The sequence below is a fragment of the Rhinopithecus bieti genome, unplaced genomic scaffold, assembly GCF_001698545.2.
Source record: "Rhinopithecus bieti isolate Rb0 unplaced genomic scaffold, ASM169854v2 scaffold_18295, whole genome shotgun sequence".
In the NCBI taxonomy this organism is placed as follows: Eukaryota; Metazoa; Chordata; class Mammalia; order Primates; family Cercopithecidae; genus Rhinopithecus; species Rhinopithecus bieti.
In genome coordinates, this window is record NW_016809135.1 from 273,753 (window position 1) to 293,715 (window position 19,963).

The 19,963-nt window shown below is 44.7% G+C and overlaps 1 protein-coding gene across 1 annotated transcript in view; it reads left to right on the forward strand.

The window, feature by feature from the left end:
* MYO5B (myosin VB) overlaps positions 1–19,963 on the forward strand; it is a 284,042-nt gene that overhangs the window by 149,046 nt on the left and 115,033 nt on the right. The window contains 2 exon segments of the mRNA XM_017888643.1: positions 12,910–13,062; positions 13,955–14,052. Of these exon segments, the coding sequence (XP_017744132.1) occupies positions 12,910–13,062; positions 13,955–14,052 (251 nt within the window).

A 19,963-nucleotide genomic window follows, 5' to 3' on the forward strand; every position in this document is an offset into this window, starting at 1 on the left:
CCCAGACCACATGATACTGAACTCACTGCAGGGGCCTGATAACATTGTAGAAATGGCAGATTAAGTTCTCTTTGTGATAAGCTTTAGATGAATGCAATAGGATGAGATGATAGAATGGAGAAAGTATATCCAGCAAAATGGACCCAGGACATAAAGCCAAGTAAACCCAGTTCTATCACGTGGTGAGGGGTTTAGGGAGGATTTGAGTCGCTAACAGCATGCAGACTGCCAGTAACAGACCCCTGCCCAGTGTGATTTCTGGATATCTGGAACATCAGAGAATTAGTCATCACTGGGACAAATTGGCTGTGAGTAAAAGTAAATATCACTTTGGAGTTCAATGCAAGTTTGACCTTGCAGCTCCTTAAGTTTTTAGATCTCAGTTTGTGGTGGTTAATATGACTTTTTCCATTTTTTCATGAGGGTGGTGACATAGGGAGGAGCCCCAAGGCACAGGGAAAGAAAGTAGATGGAAGTGGTCTGAGTACTAGGAGCCCCTTCCTCATGATGGTCTCTTACGATGCCTGGAGGCCAGTGACGGCCTGTAGGGCCAGAGAACTCTGTTGTCTTGGTAGAAGTTTCTCCTTTCAGATTAGGAGCAGAAACGAGGGATGGAGGGAAGAGAAGTGGGTACTTTTTATTTAGTACAGAATCTGGTTCTGCCATTGTATTGATTTCTGAGCATCTTAATTTGAGTGACTCTTGGGGATTCCAGAATCTAAAAAGGAGTGGTGCTAGGAAAACTCTGTTATACTCACTCTCCAGCAAGTTATCTTTTATTAATAGATGAGCTACTTTTCCCTCATTTTTATTTGACAGCTTTATTGAATATTTGTGTAGTATATAGTGGTAACCAACACGCGTAGTTAATCTCATGGAACTTAGTGAAAAAGATGCACAGTTTAATTACAAATTATGGAAATGCTAAGAAGGTCAAGAAGAAGGTGTTATGGAAGAGAATGATAAGGGTAGGTTGGTGGCCCCCAAGACCACCTCCAGGTTCAACCACTTGCTAGGAAGACTCGCAGAACTCAGCATACAGTTATGGTTATAATTTGTTACAGCGAAAAGTAAACAGCAAACTCAGCAAAGGGAGAGGTGGATGGGGTAATGTCTCCAGGAGACCAGGCACAAGCTTCTAAGGGTCCCTTCCACCTAGAGTCATACAGGATGCATGTAATTCCCCCTAGAAGCAAGTCATGACACTTCTTTTGAAATGCCTACCAGGGAAGGTCACCTGAGCCCAGGCAGCCAGGATTTTTATTTGGGGTTGATTATATGGGCACCCTTAGCCTAGCACAAACCAAAATTCCAAAATCCCGGAAGGAAAGCAGATGCTCAACATAAACGATATTGTTTGCACGAGCAATTTAGGCACAGTGAACAGTTCTTACCAGGGAATGGTGAAAATCCAAGTTCCCCTGACACCAGCCAGGGGTCAAGCAGCCTTTCTAAGGATAGCAGATGCAGGCCGGGCGCGGTGGCTCAAGCCTGTAATCCCAGCACTTTGGGAGGCCAAGACGGGCGGATCATGAGGTCAGGAGATCGAGACCATCCTGGCTAATATGGTGAAACCCCGTCTCTACTAAAAAATACAAAAAAACTAGCCGGGCAAGGTGGCGGGCGCCTGTAGTCCCAGCTACACGGGAGGCTGAGGCAGGAAAATGACGGAAACCCGGGAGGCGAAGATTACAATAAGCCGAGATCTGGCCACTGCACTACAGCCTGGGCGACAGAGCGAGACTCCGTCTCAAAAAAAAAAAAAAAAAAAAAAAAAAAAAAAAAAAAAAAGATAGCAGATGCAGGCCTGCTGTGTTAGCTCTTTTCTATACAAGAATATTGTTTTAGATTGCAGGTACTGGGTTTTTATTAGAAATTAAACATAAGTTCAAAAAAATAAAAATAGTGTAGAAATACATAAAATAAGTCTTCTTTCCCACTCCTTGACCCATCTTTTGGTGGGTGAGAATGTATCCTATTCTGCATGTTGATACATCTTTTTAAGATTAAAATAACTGTATTATAGACACATAGTCCTCAGTAATTTAATTTTTCAGTTACCATTGTATCTTGGTTGTCTTTCCACACGAGTACACATCTATTTCTCTTTTTTAAACAACTGCTGATAATTTGCTATTTCAAATAATGTAACAATGAATATCCTTTATGTATATCTTTGCATACTTCTGTACAATTATGTCTGTTGGGTAAAATTTTAGAAGTGGATTGATGATGGTTCAAAGAGTATGCACATCAAAAGTGTATAGATATTGCTAAGTTGGAGGACAAAATAGGTATGATCTACTCTTGAAATGCAACTTCCTCCTTCTCTATCCTGCCCACCAACCACAATGCTAGCTTTCCCGCTCACCAGCTAAAACTTCTAGAGAGCCAGTGACCTTGCTGCCACTCCTGTCCCCATCCCAGCAACACCCCTGAGATGCAGTGTAGCAGCACTGAGATTGACCAAGAAGGGCTCTGGCCAACCAGACACTAGCTGGAGGAAGGTTTGAGAACTCTCTGGCCTGAGCCCCTCCTAGCCTGTTTCAGACGTCTCAAAAGACAGAAAGCAAAGATTGATGCTGTATCACCATAAACCTGCAGATGGGCTGTACACAGACTGCAGCTGCAAATCCAAGAGTGATTATAAGTATGCTCTACACCATTCAGGCAGATGGGCATGTCTGGCAGCATCTGTCATTTTAGTATCTTTAAAGCTCATCATTTACTGAGTGAATGGCTGTATTTTCTTTAAAATTTTTAGTTTTCATAGTAGCCCTATGAGGCATATGTCTCTAACTCCATATTAAAGAAAAATGAAAACCTAGAAAGATACAAGTTTCTATGTCATTACATTAAAATTGTAATGCCTAATTTTTTATTGGTTTTCATTTAGCGCAGCTAAATCTCAAATCCTGTTTGTAAATTCATAATTTTACTTAAAGTACTTTTATGAGAGACTTTTTTTTTTCCATCGGGTGACATCCTTGATAAGAAATTAACAAGTTGTCATGAATAATTAAGCAGTAGGGGATAGAAGATACCCATATACTCTACCAACCAAAGGGATGTTCGAAGAACCCCCACTAAGAGCAGTGAAATAACACGGTGTTAATGAGAATGTAATTAGTGAAGCCAGTTCCATTGCCTGAGCGGTTGTAATGTAGCTAATTGCTTTCTCAGCTATCAGAGCTATAAATAGAGACTTAAGAAATGCCTCTTTAAAACATGACTTCAAGTTATTAACAGACTCATTTGCTTCAAATACTAAAGGATGGAGGTTTTCCCTTCCAGTTTTTATTTATTGTGAAAAGGAATAATTTATCAACCAGGAAAAAAAGAGCACTTTAAAAGGAGAATGTTTTTCCTCTGAAGATTTCCTATTCCTGACCACCATTACACATAGGTCAGAGGGACAAGCTGTGGGTCACGTGTTTATGACAGCATGTGCTGGGCAGTGAGGGTGTATTGGGCAGCGTTTCTGGGCTATGGGGCAGGCATCCCGATGCCATCTTTCCACTCTATCCCAGCATAAGGGATCTTGAGATGCATGTGGTCCAGAGGCCACCTTGACCCAAAGTCACCTACCCTGAGTTCATGAACCCTACACCTCCTTCCCAGAATTAATATTCCAACAAACTCATCCCCCTCTGAATCTCAGAGATCCTACCACTTCCAAATGCAGTCTCAGTGACAGGAACCTACAATTAAAACCTAGATTTTAAAATAAAATACAAATTCACTGGACTGAACCTTGGTCGTGTTGGTACCCAAATTACAGCACAGGAACAGCTCAGACAAGGCCCAGGTCTTCACTCGGCTTCTCCTTCCTGCTGCTTATGGCTTGACTTCGACTTGTCAAGGAATGACAGGCACACATATCCATTGCTTTCCATGCTGATGTGTTTTTTAAAAGTTATACACACATACCTTGTTTTGACCAAATAAGTTTGCTTTTTAAAAATCTTATGTTTACTTTTAATTTTTAAACTTATTTTCTATATAGGAGCTTGAGATAATAAACACACTACAAAATGTTCTCAAATGTACTTTGAGTGCTTCCTGTTTAAGATGTGCTGGTATTTGAAAAGCTTCTAGCAATACTTAAACCAAGCCAGACACGATGTAGGATAACTTTTTAGTTGACAAAACAATATTGTCTCCTTTATAATGCAGAAGAATCCATGTTGTCTTCCAAACAAAGTGAAATACTGAGACTGTTTCCTCAAAGCCTATTTAAAACTCTTTCAAATATTCATCTAAATGTCAGAGGATTTTTCCCTCCAAAGGGTACCATTAGTCATGTAAAAGAATTGATTGAAAGGAAAATGTGTTTATTTTAATGTATACACGCCATAGATTTTTTTAAAAAAAGATTCTGGGGAAGAGACCCCAATCAAACTGTTCTTATACTGAGTCTTATTTTAGCTTTATGTGTCTGTTTCAGAGGAAATATCTTTTATATTCTTATATACACAAAGGAGTAGGTGTGATTTCCAAGGTAACAGCTATGTGTCAGCTGTAATTGACTTTTTCTAAACTGCCAAATGGCCTTTAGAAAGTCTTTTCTTGCTTCTTAGTCCCTTTTCGACTTGCCCTGGGCTTTTAAAATCTATATATAGAAATGAATAGCAGAGAATGCCAAAGCCAGTCCCTATGTACAGGTTTTAAACAAGTGACAGCAAAGTGTTGGTTTGTCTGGAGGTCCTTCCTTGAGCGTTTGAGTTTGAAGGGGGAAAATTGTGAGAAATGCCCGGGTGGCTGCCCTAAGGTAAATTGTGGCAGCTCTCTTACTGCTCAGTCAGCTTACAAACAGACTGCTTAATAGCTCTAAACACATAATTGGAGTTCGTCAGTTGCCCTGATCTGATCACTATACACTACATATGTCAAAACATTACTAGGTACCCCATATATGTACAGTTACTATGTGTCAATTAAAAAATAAAAATTTAAAAACTCCCTTTCACTCAGAAATGTGATCCTTTGTATGGGTCCTTTGTCAAGTAAGAACTTGGTGACTACTTTTCACTGTGACTCCGAGCTTGTGTAGACTTGGGACACTCCTCGGGTGAGGTATCTTTACCTAGCCCAATCTTCTTAAGGGATGGGTGTGGATGGGGTCAGTAATTTGTATTTCTTGCTTGGGTCTTTTGCGGTTGTCTACAGCCCAGCGTTGAACGTGGTATCTCTTAGTCTTTCAGTCCTGTCATCAAACTAGATCTCTTTCTATGTTCATTGAGCTTATAAAACAAATTTTGAATAGAATACGAAGCATACTACTCTTCCTTTTGAGAACTAATATTCCAACACAGTCATCTTCCTGTAAATCCCAGATTCTACCACTTCCAAATGCAGTCTCAATAGCAGGAACCTAAATGAAAACCCAGCTTTTAAAATAACATACAAATTCTTCAGACTAAACCTTGATTATGTTTGTATCGAGATTATAGCATGGTGCCAGCTTAGGTACAAATCTGCCTTGGACAATTTTTACTTTCTCTTCTTAAGTTACAAATTCCCTGTTTAATGTATAAAACTGAAAGCACACATAGCATTTCTAATGGAAGCAGGAGAAAGGGACTGAAATCTTAAAATCCTCCTATTGGTGATTCTGATTTCCAGGTTCCTAGTGTGATTTTTTCATACAGATCAAGCATCCCAAATCTAGAATGCTCTAAAATTTGAAACTTTTTGAGCACCACATGACACTCAAAGGAAATAACATCTACGGTCATACCACCCTGAATGTGCCTGGTCTTGTCTGATCTCGGAAGCTAAGCAGGGTCAGGCCTCGTTAGTACATGGATAGTACAAAATACTGCTCAATGGAGTATTTTGGATTTTGGGTTTTCAGATTAGGGATGCTCAACCAGTAAGTATAATGTAAATTCTCCAAAATCTGAAACACTTCTGGTCTCAGGAATTTTGAATAAGGGTTACTCAATCTGTACCTGTTACTGACCTTAGGGTTTAATATATTTTTTCACAGTAAAAGCTACTATGAATGATTTCTGTAAATTTGACCCCCTCCCCATCATCCAGTAGTATAGTTATGCAGATTGTTAACTTCTACCCATGTCTCAAACATCTTGAAAATTCACTTCAGAAAGTATATGAATTAGAATCATTTAATATGCCAGTGTTTTGCTTTGCTGTGACAGATTGGCATGAATCACAATGACATCTTCAAAACGTGAACCTGCCTCTAGCCTTCCATTATTTCCCCATGGAACTTTCTCAGCACCAGTCTGACTGGGCCACTTTGTCCTTTCTTACCTGTGTCTTGGCTCTCTGGCGCTGGTCCATGGAGCCCCCAGGCCCGGCTCTCCTCTCCTCCCCTCCTCCCTTCCTCCCCCCCATTCTGTTCCTGCCACTGTCAGTGTTTAGTTCATTTGAATACTGTTCATCTATGGCTTTGTGCCATAGACAGTGAGGACAAACAAATAGGCCTTTAACATGCGGCTGCTGGATAACGTTTGCATCCAGAGAAAACTCTGGCTGTTGGGTGGAATGTGTTTGGGTGAAGGCGTGCCCGGAGGTACACCCTCACACTTTTGGTGACTGTAGTAATCCAGGAGAGAGCTGAGTAGTCCTGAGCTGGAGAAGCAGACTCTTCATTAATGAAAAAAAGGACTGTGTACTTGATTGAAATATAGGAAGTAGGGCGAGGGCAGGATCCTAGCCTAAATCTAGGAAGTCAGTGGGTGAAGGTGGTTTGGGCTGTATTGAATTCGGAGTTCCCAGTGGAACACCTAGAGGGAAGAAGAGCAAGCTGGAATTGTGGATTATAGTAATGGGAAAAGATCCAGACTGGAGTGGCAGGATCTGGGAGGGATAGTTGGAGCCATGGCCTGGGGGAGACTGTCCCCAGGGACTGAGGTAAGTGGTGAGGATGAGGCTCTGGAAAATGGCAATGCAAAGGAGGGAAGTGCAGGAAAAAGCCCCGTGGGAGGTTCTGGGAAGGGAGTTGGGCAGGGAGAAGATTGGAGGAAGCAGAACTGCTAAGTCTTAAGAAGGGACCTTTACAAGGAGGCGAGGGCCAGTGGCGCGGAGGGCTTTGAAGAGGTCGAGTAGGATCAAAAATGAAACCACACCACTTCTAGCCATTGGACTTGATGAGCACTGGAGTTGCTCCCAAGGCACATTTCAGCAGCACGGGGAGGAGGCCATCTGGTGGAGGCAGGTTTGGGGAGAAGCAGTGTAGAGGGTGATGTCCATCTATGGACGCCTTGCTCGAGGTAATCGGTGGTAAAGTGAGAGGAGAGACAGGCTGAGCAGGGAGGGGTTTGAAGCAGCAGAGAAGCTTGAACATAGCTGTGTGCTTGGTGGATAGAAGCCAGGGGATGGAGTGATTCGAGTGTAAGAAAATGCAGGAGTCCAGGTCAGGGAGTGACTTAAAGGAATCGTCTGGTCAGCTCTTCCATTTTTATAGATGAGCAAGTTAAGGTCTAGTGAGCCTGAGAGTTCGCCATGGGCCACACGGCTATCAAGTTGCGGGGTCATATCTAAAGTTCAGGTCTTCTGACCCAGTCCCATGCCCTTCCTGCTATACCTCATTACTTCTGAGCTCCCTGCTAGGTTGTAAGCTCTTCTGGTCTCCCTGGTCTCTCTTGACTCCTTTAGGCACCCAGGACAGGGCTTCACGTGCAATGGGCTCTTCCTTATGTTGCAGCCACGGATCTGTTTAGAAAGAACTGCCATCTCTGGTTCTAGTCATTGCCACTCTGTGGTGTATTGTTGCTTGGACTCTGGAGCCAGGCCGTCTGGGTTCACATCCTGGCTTTGCTACTTACAGCTCTGTGATCTTGGGCCCTAAGTCTCAGTTTCTCATCTGTAAAATAGAGTGCAATGGTGCTTACACCAATTGGGAGGCTTGGAGGAGTTCATGTGTGTCAGACATCATTAACATGCTCAATAAATATTAGCCCCTGTTATTTTAACCCTTTAATGACTTCCCATTGCTTTTAGGATAAAAATAAGAATTCTTAACTGAGGTGTACATGAGCTGGTCCCTCTTACTTCTTTCTCACTGTGTACATTGTAGGTTGACCGACTTTATCTTAACCCCCCCCAAATACACAAAGCTACTTCATAGGTGCCGTTACTTCCACCCCATAATGTGCTGTCCTCCCCATCCAATGTCCTACAGTTCAGACTTCCCTCCCTAAGAGAATCCTTTCTTCATTTCCCACATCCCAGACCCCCGATTCAGTTGCATCTTTGTTGTTTATTTCCTTTAGGATATTCATCTTCTTGTCATTATGATTTTAATTGTGGGTTATTTTCATTAGCATTCTACTTCTGTGCTAGACCATAAGCTCCATGATATAGAAGAGGCTAGGCTTGTTCTATAACACTTTTGTGTTGCCAGTCCCTAGCACAGCATTGGCTGCATATTTGAGAGTCAGTAAGTGTTGATGGGTTAATGCGTGGATGAATGAATGAATGAACAAACTAGTCAATCTAGTTTCTTGACAGTCAGTGACCTAGTATTTACTTTCTCTTCTTTGACTGCACATAGAATTGAGTACCTAATAAAAGTATCGTTTTTTTATGATGCTGGCATATGGATTTTAACCACAGATCTTAAATTGTGTTTTTATTTCTGACAGCTTACTAGTTACCTTGCCATCTAAAAAGACAATATTTATGATTTTGAAATACCATGCATGAAGAGAGGAGGAAGATTTATTTCAAAGATACTGAGAATAGGAACAGAATTGTCACCTGTTGGCAGCTAACACTTGGGGGCATCCTTAGTGATCTCACTGGGGGACCCTCCCGGGTACCTGCCTGACAACAGTATCATCGGTATCCTTAGCACGGATTTGTCTCTTTATCTCCTTCCATGGTTATCCCTTCCATGCGCTGAGACAGGGATTCGAGGTGTGCTTTGCTTAGGAATATGGTAGCATTCTCTCATGCTAATCATGGTGTCAGCAGCCTATTGTAGCCACAGAATAGCCAGCAGTGAGTATGGGCTTGAGCTGCTCACCAGAGATGGCCTTAAGATCATTGGTTGGTGCTTTTAGACTGAACTTAGAACCCAGGTCAGGGAACTAAGGAACTGTAACTTTTATTTGCATGCAAGTCACTCTGGTGGAAAATGGAAATTGGATGCTTCTAATGGTTGCTGTGTCTGTGGGAAATGAGGAGTGCAAGGGAAAAGTGAAACTGACACATGTTGATTCCAGCATGGTTGTGCATGTAGGTGCACATGTACATGGTTGTTTCATTGCTTTATAACCCATTAGACTAGCTCCTGTGCTGTGTAAAACAAAACACTGACTTGTGTTAATTTCTCTTGACTCTAAAACTGAAACTTCTGAAACGTATGAACGTTGTAATAACTAAGAATGAGGTAAGAGGAACTAATTTTTTTGTTTTTAGTTTAAAATGCTTGATGTAGAAGATTAGCCTATAATTTTCACCAGCATTAGGTGCTGTTTTCAGCATTAGGCATTGTAACCTTGTATGTATGTGCAGGTGGGCACACTCATACTGATCCATTGCGATTGTGAAGTGTTTCTGCATAAGGTGAGGCCTAAGCCTTGCTGAAAACAAACCCTTGGATCCATGGAATTCATACAAGTTGCTTTATGCTTGATCTTATCCAAAAGGCTTAGAAGTGATATGAGTTACTTTAATATGTGAAAAATACCAGAGTCATCAGACTGAGGGGAGTTCACTTAGCAAAGTGTCTGCATCTCTCCAGTTTCTCCTTGGACGTGACTTGGGTAGTTGCTGATGGTCTTATGCCTGCCCTAAGTGAGGTCAGGTTGCAAGAAGCCCCATGGGAATGGGATGGTCATCATGTGTTTTACACCCCTGGTCATATCACCCTGGAACTCCAGCACAAAAGTACCTAATAAGGTTACAGAAACTGCCTTTGAGTGTGCTAAGTCACCTGAATCTGACAGGTTCTGAGAGCAGTTCTAGTGTGCCACCAGCACCATCTTGCTACTCTGCCTAGACACTATAATGTGCTAATGTGACATCATGACTCTGTACTGTCAGGTATCTCTGACGGCAGGAGGGAGATGAGCCGGGGCCCACTGTAGACTGTAATGTGAAAAAGCTCATATGCATTGCCTTGTTTTGATATGCTTCTAGGACTTTTTGAATACACCTAGAATAGTGAATTATTTTGTGAATTTTATACCTATTCTTACATGATTCTTTCTTTCCAAGCTCTTGGCATGATACTCTTGGTATGAAAGCCTTTGTAGTGCTCAGTAAATACTCCATTAGGCTGGAGCTTAATTTATTGAAGGTCTCGGCAGTGCAGAGCATCACCAGAGCATGAGCTGTCACTACTGTATGGGACCTGAAGATGATGCTGCCTCTTCAGTAGGTAGCTTGCCTTAGCCTGAATCTCCTACGAGTCTCAGGAGATGATGTCAGCTGGAGAAATGTTTTATGAAAGTGTTGTCTTATGTATTTAATTGTTATTGCAAGTACCTCAAAAGTCAGGGCTATGTCTGAAGCCCTTTTATATCTCTACTTCCTTGATATTGTGGGTTTAAATGACAAGGCTATATTTATATATTGAAACAAGCTCTATAACCTGGGCATCCAGAGGTCGAGGTTCTAGCACAGGCTCAGCCTTTGACTAGCAGCCCTTTGAGAGCTGGTGCTGACCATTGTGCTTGGTGGTGGAGGGAACAGAGGTTGGAGCAGGATTCCGGTAGGTTCCTTCTCACCAGTCGCCTATATCCTCACCTGCCACATGGAGGTGAAAGTTGACCTTTACAGTTGTTCCAGATCTAAAATTCTATGTTGTTTCTTCAGATCAAAAATACAATTTCTTAAGCATCTGTACTTATGTGGTTTAGAAAGATCATTCATGTAGGCCAGGCATGGTGGCTCATGCTTTTAATCCCAGCACTTTGGAAGGCCAAGGCGGGCGGATCACGAGGTCAAGAGATGGAGAGCATTCTAGCCAACATAGTGAAACCCTGTCTCTACTAAAAATACAAAAATTAGCTGGGCATGGTGGTGTGCACCTGTAGTCCCAGCTACTCAGGAGGCTGAGGCAAGAGAATCGCTTGAACCTGGGAGGCAGAGCTTTCAGCAAGTGGAGGTTGCACCACTGCACTCCAGCCTGGTAACAGAGCAAGACTCTGTTTCCAAAAAAAAAAAAAAAAGATTGTTCATATATATAACCCCTAGTAAAAGTAAAACTAGATAATGTCTGAGCCCTACATGCTGGGCACTATTCTACATGCTTACATGGATTCTCTCAGTTCTCTCCCCAGCCCTTGTTCTTGGGAGGAATGGAAGTCTTGGCAAGTGTAGAGCTCAGGATTCAGCACAGACCTCGGGGTGGGGGGTAGGGGGGGCATCCCAGGGCACCACAGAGCCTGTGGGAGACACAGACAGGAGCAATGGATGTTTTGGGAGAGGGTCACAGGAGGGGCAGGGCTCAACCTTGAAAGAGGGGCCTCTCAGGCTAAGTACAGAAGAGAAAGGGGTAAGAATAGCACAGTAAGCAAAGGTATAGTGGCAGGAGTAGTGAGCATTGTGCCTGTGGGACAGCAATGTGACCAGCTGGATGATTTTGCAAGGTATTGTCTGAGAGGGGTGAGTGGGATCCGATCAGGGAGCCCTCAGATACTAGACTAGGGAGTTCAGACACAGTGGCAGGAGAGGGGAGCCACGCATTTAAATGGGGGTTAAAGAGGGTGCAGGGTAGGCAAGAAGGAGCAGAGCCTAGCATCTGAGGCACTAGCATTTAGCCTCTCTTCTGTTGAGGTTGGAAGTGGTTAGCGAATGGGGTTAGTGAATGGGGCCTATGTGTTCCTTTCCCCCCGCCTTCCCCCCCGCCTTTCCCCCAAGCCTTTCCCGCCGCCTTTTCCCCCCACCCCTGCAGGAGTGTGGTAAAAGCCTTGTAATACTTTATTCTAGCCCCAGCATTGACTTCCCTAAGGGATGATGGCAGGACTGTGTTTCTGTCAGATTGAATGTCTTGATGGCTGGGACTCTGTCACCAGCGCTTCATTCAAGGCCTGCATCTTCACCTTGTTACAGATGAAGATACTAACCTCTTATTTAGTACTCATAACAACCCCATGTAACAGGCATAGGCTTATCCCTATTCTGATGAGAAAACAGGTATCAGGGAAGTTAACTTGACAAGATGCAATAATGTAGAAAAATAGAGCTTAAACGTAGGAGTATTAAAGTGTAGCCACCTCCTACCACACCACAAGGAAATGAAGTTCTGCCCATCTTTACAGGCGGAGATTGAGTAAGACTGTGTGGAAAAACTACTTTTTTCCTACCATTTAAAAATGGAATTGTCATTCATACGTTATAAAATTCACCCTTTCGAAGCACACAATTACTGTGTTTCAGTATGTTCACCAATTTATGCAGTCACCACTACTATAAGTCTGGGAATATTTTTATTACTCCATAAAGAAATCCTGTCGCCTTAGCAGGCACTCCCTTTCTTCCCTTCTTCTCCTTCCTCTTCCTCTTTCTCCCCCAAGCCCTGGCAACCGGTAACCTACTTTCTATTCCCTGGATATTTCATGTAAATGGAATCACACACTATACGATCATTTGTGTCTGGCTTCTTTCACTTGGTGTAATTTTTTCGAGGTGTGTCCATGTTGTGGCATGGATCAGGAGGTCATTTCTTTATATTGTTGAATGCATTCATAATGTTGAATAATCCATTGTGTGGAGGTCCCACATTTGTTTATCCATTGGTCAGTTGATATTTGGGTTGTTCCTACTTTGTGGCTCTTGAGAGTAATGCTGCTATGCACGTTGGTGTGTGGGTTTTGGGGTGGACATGTGTTTTCAGTTCTCAGGTATATATTGAAAAGCAGCTTTGAGAGGAAACATATAAGGTGCAGGAGATCTCATTTTCATCATTCTTTCTGTGATTGTTTCTAGTTCCCACTAGTGGCTGACTTGTTTCATGATGACAAGGACCCTGTTCCTGCCACCACCTCTGGGAAGGGGTCATCTTCGAAGATCAGCATCCGTTCTGCCAGACCCCCCATGAAAGCCTCCAACAAGGAGCACAAGAAAACCGTTGGCCACCAGGTCAGCCCCAGACCAAGAGCTCTGGGCCCAGGCGCACGTTGCAGGGCTGGCCTCTCTGTAGATGAAGGATGGCGGCAGGGTGAGAGGGAGGCCATCACAGCGGCCTTGACGTCAGTAGCCTCAGCCACCCAGCTCAATCTTGTGTCCTTAGAAGAAAGAAACTCCAAAGCCTTCACCACAGGGAACTAACAGAGGGAGGAGGGAAGGGGCCGACCGTAGCTTCCATAAGTATGTTAACACCTGTGGTGGGGCTGTGCCGCAGGGCCACAGACACCCAGTGTGGGAGACAGGAGGGCCTGGAATGTATAGGTTAGAGAGGAGGCTTAAGGAAGCTGTGGATCAGGAGACCAAAAGCAACTTCTCCTGCTGTGGGGTCTCTGTGGCTGTTCTGCCCAATATGTCTCTGGAGAGAAGAGAATGCTTGCCAAGTCCCTGGCAGCCACCACCTAACATTTATTCCTATGAATTTGCCATTCTAGACATTTAGTGTAACAGATTATTTCCAGGATGCCTGGGCATCGGGTGTCAGGGCCCCAGGCCCTCAGGTTTAGGAATAGCAGGCTTCCAGTGCACAGTGAGCAAATCTCTCATACAGTATTTGCCCACCTTTCATCTTATTTGATCCACAGCACAGGGAGTTAAGCACATTAGGAGACAGTCTCTCCCCCGTGTAATTTGAGGAACCCTTAAATAGGAAGGACTTGATTTTGGTCACAGCCAAGATAGCAGCATCAGAGCTGGAATCTTACCCCAGGTCTCTGAAATTTCTCCCATCCTTCTGGATTAATAATATAATAGTAACAATAACTACCACCACCCATATATGAGTTTTTCTTTCTCATACATCCACAACTTGTTAAAAATAACCAAGCACTGGCTTTTGTCTCTCTAGTTCCGTACCTCCCTGCATCTGCTCATGGAGACCCTGAATGCCACGACCCCTCACTACGTCCGCTGCATCAAGCCCAATGATGAGAAGCTCCCCTTTCAGTAAGTGCCTGCTGGGCATTAGCCTGTCCAGCCCAGCCTTAGAGGTTCAGGTGGAACAGGGTGGGCCAGGCCTTGCCTGGGGATCTGTGGCCTTCAGCATGATGACTAACTGGACTTACACTCCCCAGACAGCTTACATGCAGCAGACAGGCTGACAGACACTTGCTGAGTGCCACCTGTCTGCTGTCCAGGAGGTCTCAAGAGAAAAAATGGAGTTCCCCAATCCCATGCAGCTTACAGTGGTGGTCAGGAATGTGCATACTTGAATCAAATAGAGAATGTTAAATGTAGCCATGAGTACATCTCACAGCAAATGTTAAATTCAGACTTGGAAAGGTTGCTGGAGTGGTCAGGAAAGGCTTTTCTTGTGTCGAAGAATCAAGACTTCATATTATGTGTCGAACAACAGAACATGAACATGGTGCTGTTTCTCACATTACCCTCTGCTGCTGAGCTTCCAGAATTATCCACATTTGCTCCCCTTTTCCTCACTCCTCAACCTACTCTGATCCAACTTTTGCTTCTACCTTGACCTTGAAACTTTGTTCCAGTTCTGTCCATGCTCCTGTGGCTGACCTCACCCTAATCTGTAGAACTCTTAATGATCTTTGTACATCTTGGTTTCTACTAAATTCCAGACAAGTGTTTGTGCAAGGCTACTACAGCTTCATTATCCACCTTGCCTTCAGCATGTCTGAGACCACACTCTTCATCTCCTGCCACCCCCCAAGAATGGTTCCTCTTTCATTGGTCTCTGTTGTAGTAAGAGGCATAACATTTCCTGATATCTCCTCTACCCACCAGGCCTCATCTCCCAGACTAGAAGCCTGAGAGTCTCTCTAACTTGCTGTGCAGGGGGAGTCCCTGTGATGATGGGTATGTGCTGTCATCTGCCTTATCCAGCGTGTCATCTGCCTTATCCGCTTGTCACATGTGGCTATTGAGTGCTTGAAACATGCCTAGTGGGAGTGAAGAACTGAATTCCGAATTTTATTTCATTTTAATTAATTTTGGATACCCAGAGGTGCTAGTGGCCACCATATAGCATGGTTTAACCCTTGATTCTTCCATCTCCTTCACTTCCCAGTCTAACAGATGTCAAAGTCCCATGAAGTCTCCCTGCAAGTTCTTCACCCTGGTCTCCCTTTTCTCTTCCTTATTCAGCTTGTTCCAGATCCTCTTTTCTTGCCTGATATACTACCTTAAACCTTTAAAAAACAGCCTCTTACTCAGCTCTGCAGCCTCTTCTGCTATTACTCTGGGCCTTCACTCATGCTGTTCCCTCTGGCCAGAGGAGATGTATTTTTAAATTTTTTAAGCACCTTATTCCCATCTTTCCTCCTCCATGATTTCTGTTTCGGGCCTAGTATAATTTCTTTCTGTGAAATAACTTACTTTGGCAATTTTGGCTCTCAGACTGAATATCTGAACTGCCTTCTACACTCCTGTCATTTAATAAAGCTTGGCTTCCATTCAGTTGGGCTCTGTGTGGAAAAGGTTAAGGAGACAGAATGTTATCAGTTTTCTTTGCAGTGTGCTGCTTGCTTGCTCTTCCCTTCCTCCAAGTCTCTGAGACATGCTTAGGAATTCCCTCGGGAGGCTCTGTTTACTGGCAGACTCCAGAAGAGGCTGTTAGAAGCGTAGTGTGTGGGAAAGCCTCAGATGCTGTGGGAAGGGCAGAGCAGTGTGCCGGGTCCAGGGGAGAGGAGATGAGGGCTCTATACCAGCTGGGCCAGACCAGCTGTGGCCTTGGGCCCTTCCCTCATCAGAGCGTGGCCCTGCTGTGGGACAGATACTCTGCTGGGTCTCCCCTCTCAAATGAGAGAAGACACTAGGGACTTTCTAGTCCTGAGGTCCCATTTTTCTAAGACTCGCCCTTGCTTTCAGAACCAAAATCTTTCTCCCAATACAAAGAGAAGGGGAGAGGAATACTGACCATGTCATGAAACCTGGATTCTAGTTTGAGCTCACTGCTGATTTGGCCAATTGCAAGCTAGTCTTTTACTCTCTGTGTCTCATTTCCTTACCTGTTAATTCTGATGAGGGCCTGGTGTGGTGACTCATGCCTGTAATGGCAGTGCTTTGAGAGGCCAAGGCAGGAGGATCACTTGAGGCAAGGAGTTTGAGAGTGGCCTGGGCAATATAGCGAGACCCACCCTCTACAAAATATTTTAAAATTAGCTGGGCTTGGTGGTCCATGCCTATAATCCCAGCTACTCCAGAGGCTGAGGCAGGAGAATTGCTTGAGCCCAGGAGTTTGAGGCTGCAGTGAGCTATGATTGTATCACTGCACTCCAGTCTGGGTGACAGAGCAAGACTGTCTCTCAAAATATAAATAAATAAATAAATAAAAATAAATAAATACCCTGATGAAAGAATCTGAATAGGAATTATTCATAAGAGTATAAAAATGTATATGATGACAGTTATTAGTTACATCATCCTAGAAGGAAGTTTCTGTGTCTCTCCATCCATTTCCTGTAGTCAGAGTTGCTCAGCCTCAGCAGCATTGACATATTGGGTCAGAGAAGTCTTTGTTGGGGCAAGGGGTGCTATCCTGTGCATCACAGGATGTTGGGAAGCATCCTTGGCCTCTACTCACTAGATGCTATAAGCATCCCACCATTGTGACAGCTAAAAATGTTTTTAGACATTGCCAAACGTTCCCTTGGGAACAAAATTGCTTCCAGTTGAGAACTCTTGTCCCACATTAAATGCTTTGATAGCATGGCCTATACTAAAGTCTTTTCCTTCTGCTTTCTTCATTTAAGAAACATCTATCATACCTCTTACTAGGCACTGGGCTAGAACAGGTGGAATGACAATAAGACATGTCCCCCATGCTTAAGGAATTGTCTGTCACGAGTAACTGGCCATGCCACAGAAGTGGCTGTCAGTGGCTCTGTGAAAGTGCTGACAGGGCAGAGGCAAGAGAGAGATGAAGTATCTAAAGCAGCAGTAGCCTGGGGCAGGTGTCATAACCTGGGAACGCTTAGTGGAGGGCCTGGTCATTGGTTTTCTGAAGGCTAGTCCAGGTCTCAGAGTCTCAGAGTTCTGAGATGTGGCTGTAGGAGGCTGCTGAGCCTGGGGAAGCAGGTAGGGAGCTTGCAGCCCATGGAGAAATCGATTCCATGGTGGGCGATTGTGGAGGTAGGACCCGGTTCTAACACCGTGGGATTCTCTCTTTACATCCAGCAGGCTCCAGGGTCTGCTGATCCTATTGGGAGAGGAAAGCATGAACTTCAGTTTCAGCACTGTGACCTTCTATATCTTTGGTGATTTTTCTATGTTAATTGTCCTTGCTATGGTCCTCCAAGATTTAATAGAAAGAGGGCTGGTTTTCCATTCCCAGTCATCTAATAGTGAATGCAGTGAGGCGGATTGAGAGATGCATTTGACAGTGGATTTTCTTTACTGTTGGGGAGAGGAAGTACAGAAGGCCAGCTGGCCTCACATATCACCTTGGGGTATGTGAACAGGGAAAGACGATGGCAATATCTTCTTTGTATAGTGTCTTTTAGCTTGTTCTAAAAGCATTCTTTTTTTTTTTTTTTGGTAACATAGTCATTACAGCCACCACTGCTTTATGGTTGGGCAGATATGTTGAGTTCTCACTGAGTAAATGAGGAAAATGAGGTACAGGGAGACTGTCTTGCCCAAAGTAACACTAGCTGTCAGTGGCAGAGCGGAGGCCACACAGAGTTCTTTGTCCCAGACCACAGGGCAAAGCAGTGTTGCCATCACAGGAGGACAGTACAGGTGTGGGGAAGGGAGGGGATTTGCTGAGCTGGTCATGAAGAGGGAAGAATGTTAAGGCTGAGTTCAAAAACTCTGTGCCAGGTGCCTTCTGGCCACCAGCTTTAGGCACGATGTGTGGGGACTCCAAGAGAAAACCGAGGCCCACAACCCTGCCCTGAAGAACTCATGCTGGGCTTTGGGGGCTGGCGGGACCAGCACTCAGTGAGCCATTGCCTGCCCTTCGACAGGACTGAACTGGGATGCTGGAGGTCAAGAAGCATGATGTGGGGATACCTGAGCAGAAACTGGGAAGGGACAGATGGGGAGGAGGAGCAGTACTTTTAAGGAACAATGGGGTTCTCAATGAGCTTCTGCTCACTTTATTAATACCATGAGGAAACAGTAGGAGGTCCTGGAAGAAGAAGGGACCCCCAGCTGGTTCCATAGCTCACGTGGGACCTAAGGGTCCCAGATGCTCCTGAGCACGCTGCCATCCCCGGTGTGTGCAATGCACTGAACTTGACCCTGTGGTCATGCTGAGCAGAGGAAAGAAGCTGGTGGCTGACCTGGGGAACACGGCTGCTGTGGGCAGGGGCAGAGCACCTGGGGAGGTGGTCTGCAGACCACAGGATGCCTTTTCCAAAGCACAGGGGTGTCTGCTCTGCCTTCATGATGCGGGGCCCAGCTGACAGCTTTAGCAGTGAGAGCCTGTGAGCAGGGGAGCCTGCAGTCCAAAGGCTTCTGATCACTCGCAGTCACGGGCAGCCGAGCAGCTGCTAATGACTCTGGTCATTGCCGCCCCTGGTGATGAAGACCCCCTTGGATCCTGGAACTGTGCTTCCTCTTGTGGCAAAGCAACCACAGGGGGCATGGGAACGAGAGGGTGGGCAGACATTGAAGTGCTCAGCACATATTCCCTGCTGTTCTGTAAGACCCGTGCACTAAGGGGGTTGTGCTCTAGTTAAAAAGATGAAGTCTTCTGAAGGAACTGTTTTGTTCAGAGCTGTGTAAATCGTGCTCCATTGTGCCTCACGTACTCAGTACCATGGACTTTTGGAGTTGGAAGAGTCGGGAAGATTTTATGGAGGAGCTGGGTGTGGAAAGAAGGTGGGGCCCAGGAGGGCAGAGGGGAGCAGCAAAGCCACAGTGAGCACAGCCTGGAGGGGAGAGCGTGGGTGTCTCATGGGATGAGACCCAGGGCTGATGTGCAATGCAGAGTGTTGCCTGGGGTGAGGTGGCATCTTGCAGTTATCAGTTGCTTGGAAAATGCCCACTGTTTTCCAGTGCCAAGTGCGCACTGAGCCCAGGCGACCACAGGGCACCATCTATCAAGCACCATGTCCCAGAGTAAAAGGAGGAAAAGAAGCATGGCTCTTGGCTCCAGCTGAGCTGCAGGACAGTCAGAAGGAAAGGGAGCATTTGTTCCTCATCCCTTCTCATGAAGTGGGGCAGTAATCTTAGCAAATTAAAAATAGTGATTAATTCTAGGTTGCCTTAATTATTTCTCAATGAAGACTCCCTGCTTACCCTTGAAAACGGTGATGTCTTGCTCTCTGGCTTCTCTTTTTTTCTTATTAGTTTTGTTGTTGTTGTTGTTGTTGTTGTTGTTGTTGTTGTTGTTGTTGTTGTTGTTTTTCTCGAGATGGAGTCTCGCTCTGTCACCCAGGCTGGAGTGCAGTGGCGCCATCTCGGCTCAGTGCAACCTCTGCCCCCTGGGTTCACTCTGTTCTCCTGACTCAGCCTCCCGAGTAGCTGGGACTACAGGCGTCCACCACCACACCTGGCTAATTTTTTAATATTTTTAGTAGAGACGGGGTTTCACCTTGTTAGCAAGGATGGTCTCGATCTCCTGACCTCATGGTCCTTCCGCCTCGGCCTCCCAAAGTGCTGGGATTACAGGCGTGAGCCACTATGCCCGGCCCTTCTTATTAGTTTTTATAATTTGTGTTTAACAACCTCAGACAATTGCTCTGGCTTTGTTTGGCATTTTTTTTTAATTATGCTTTATGTTCTAGGGTACATGTGCACAACGTGCTGGGTTGTTACATATGTATACATACATGTGCTGCACCCATTAACTCGTCGTTTACATTAGATATATCTCCTAATGCTATCCCTTCCCGCTCCCCGTAACACACAACAGGCCCCGGTGTGTGATGTTCCCCTTCCTGTG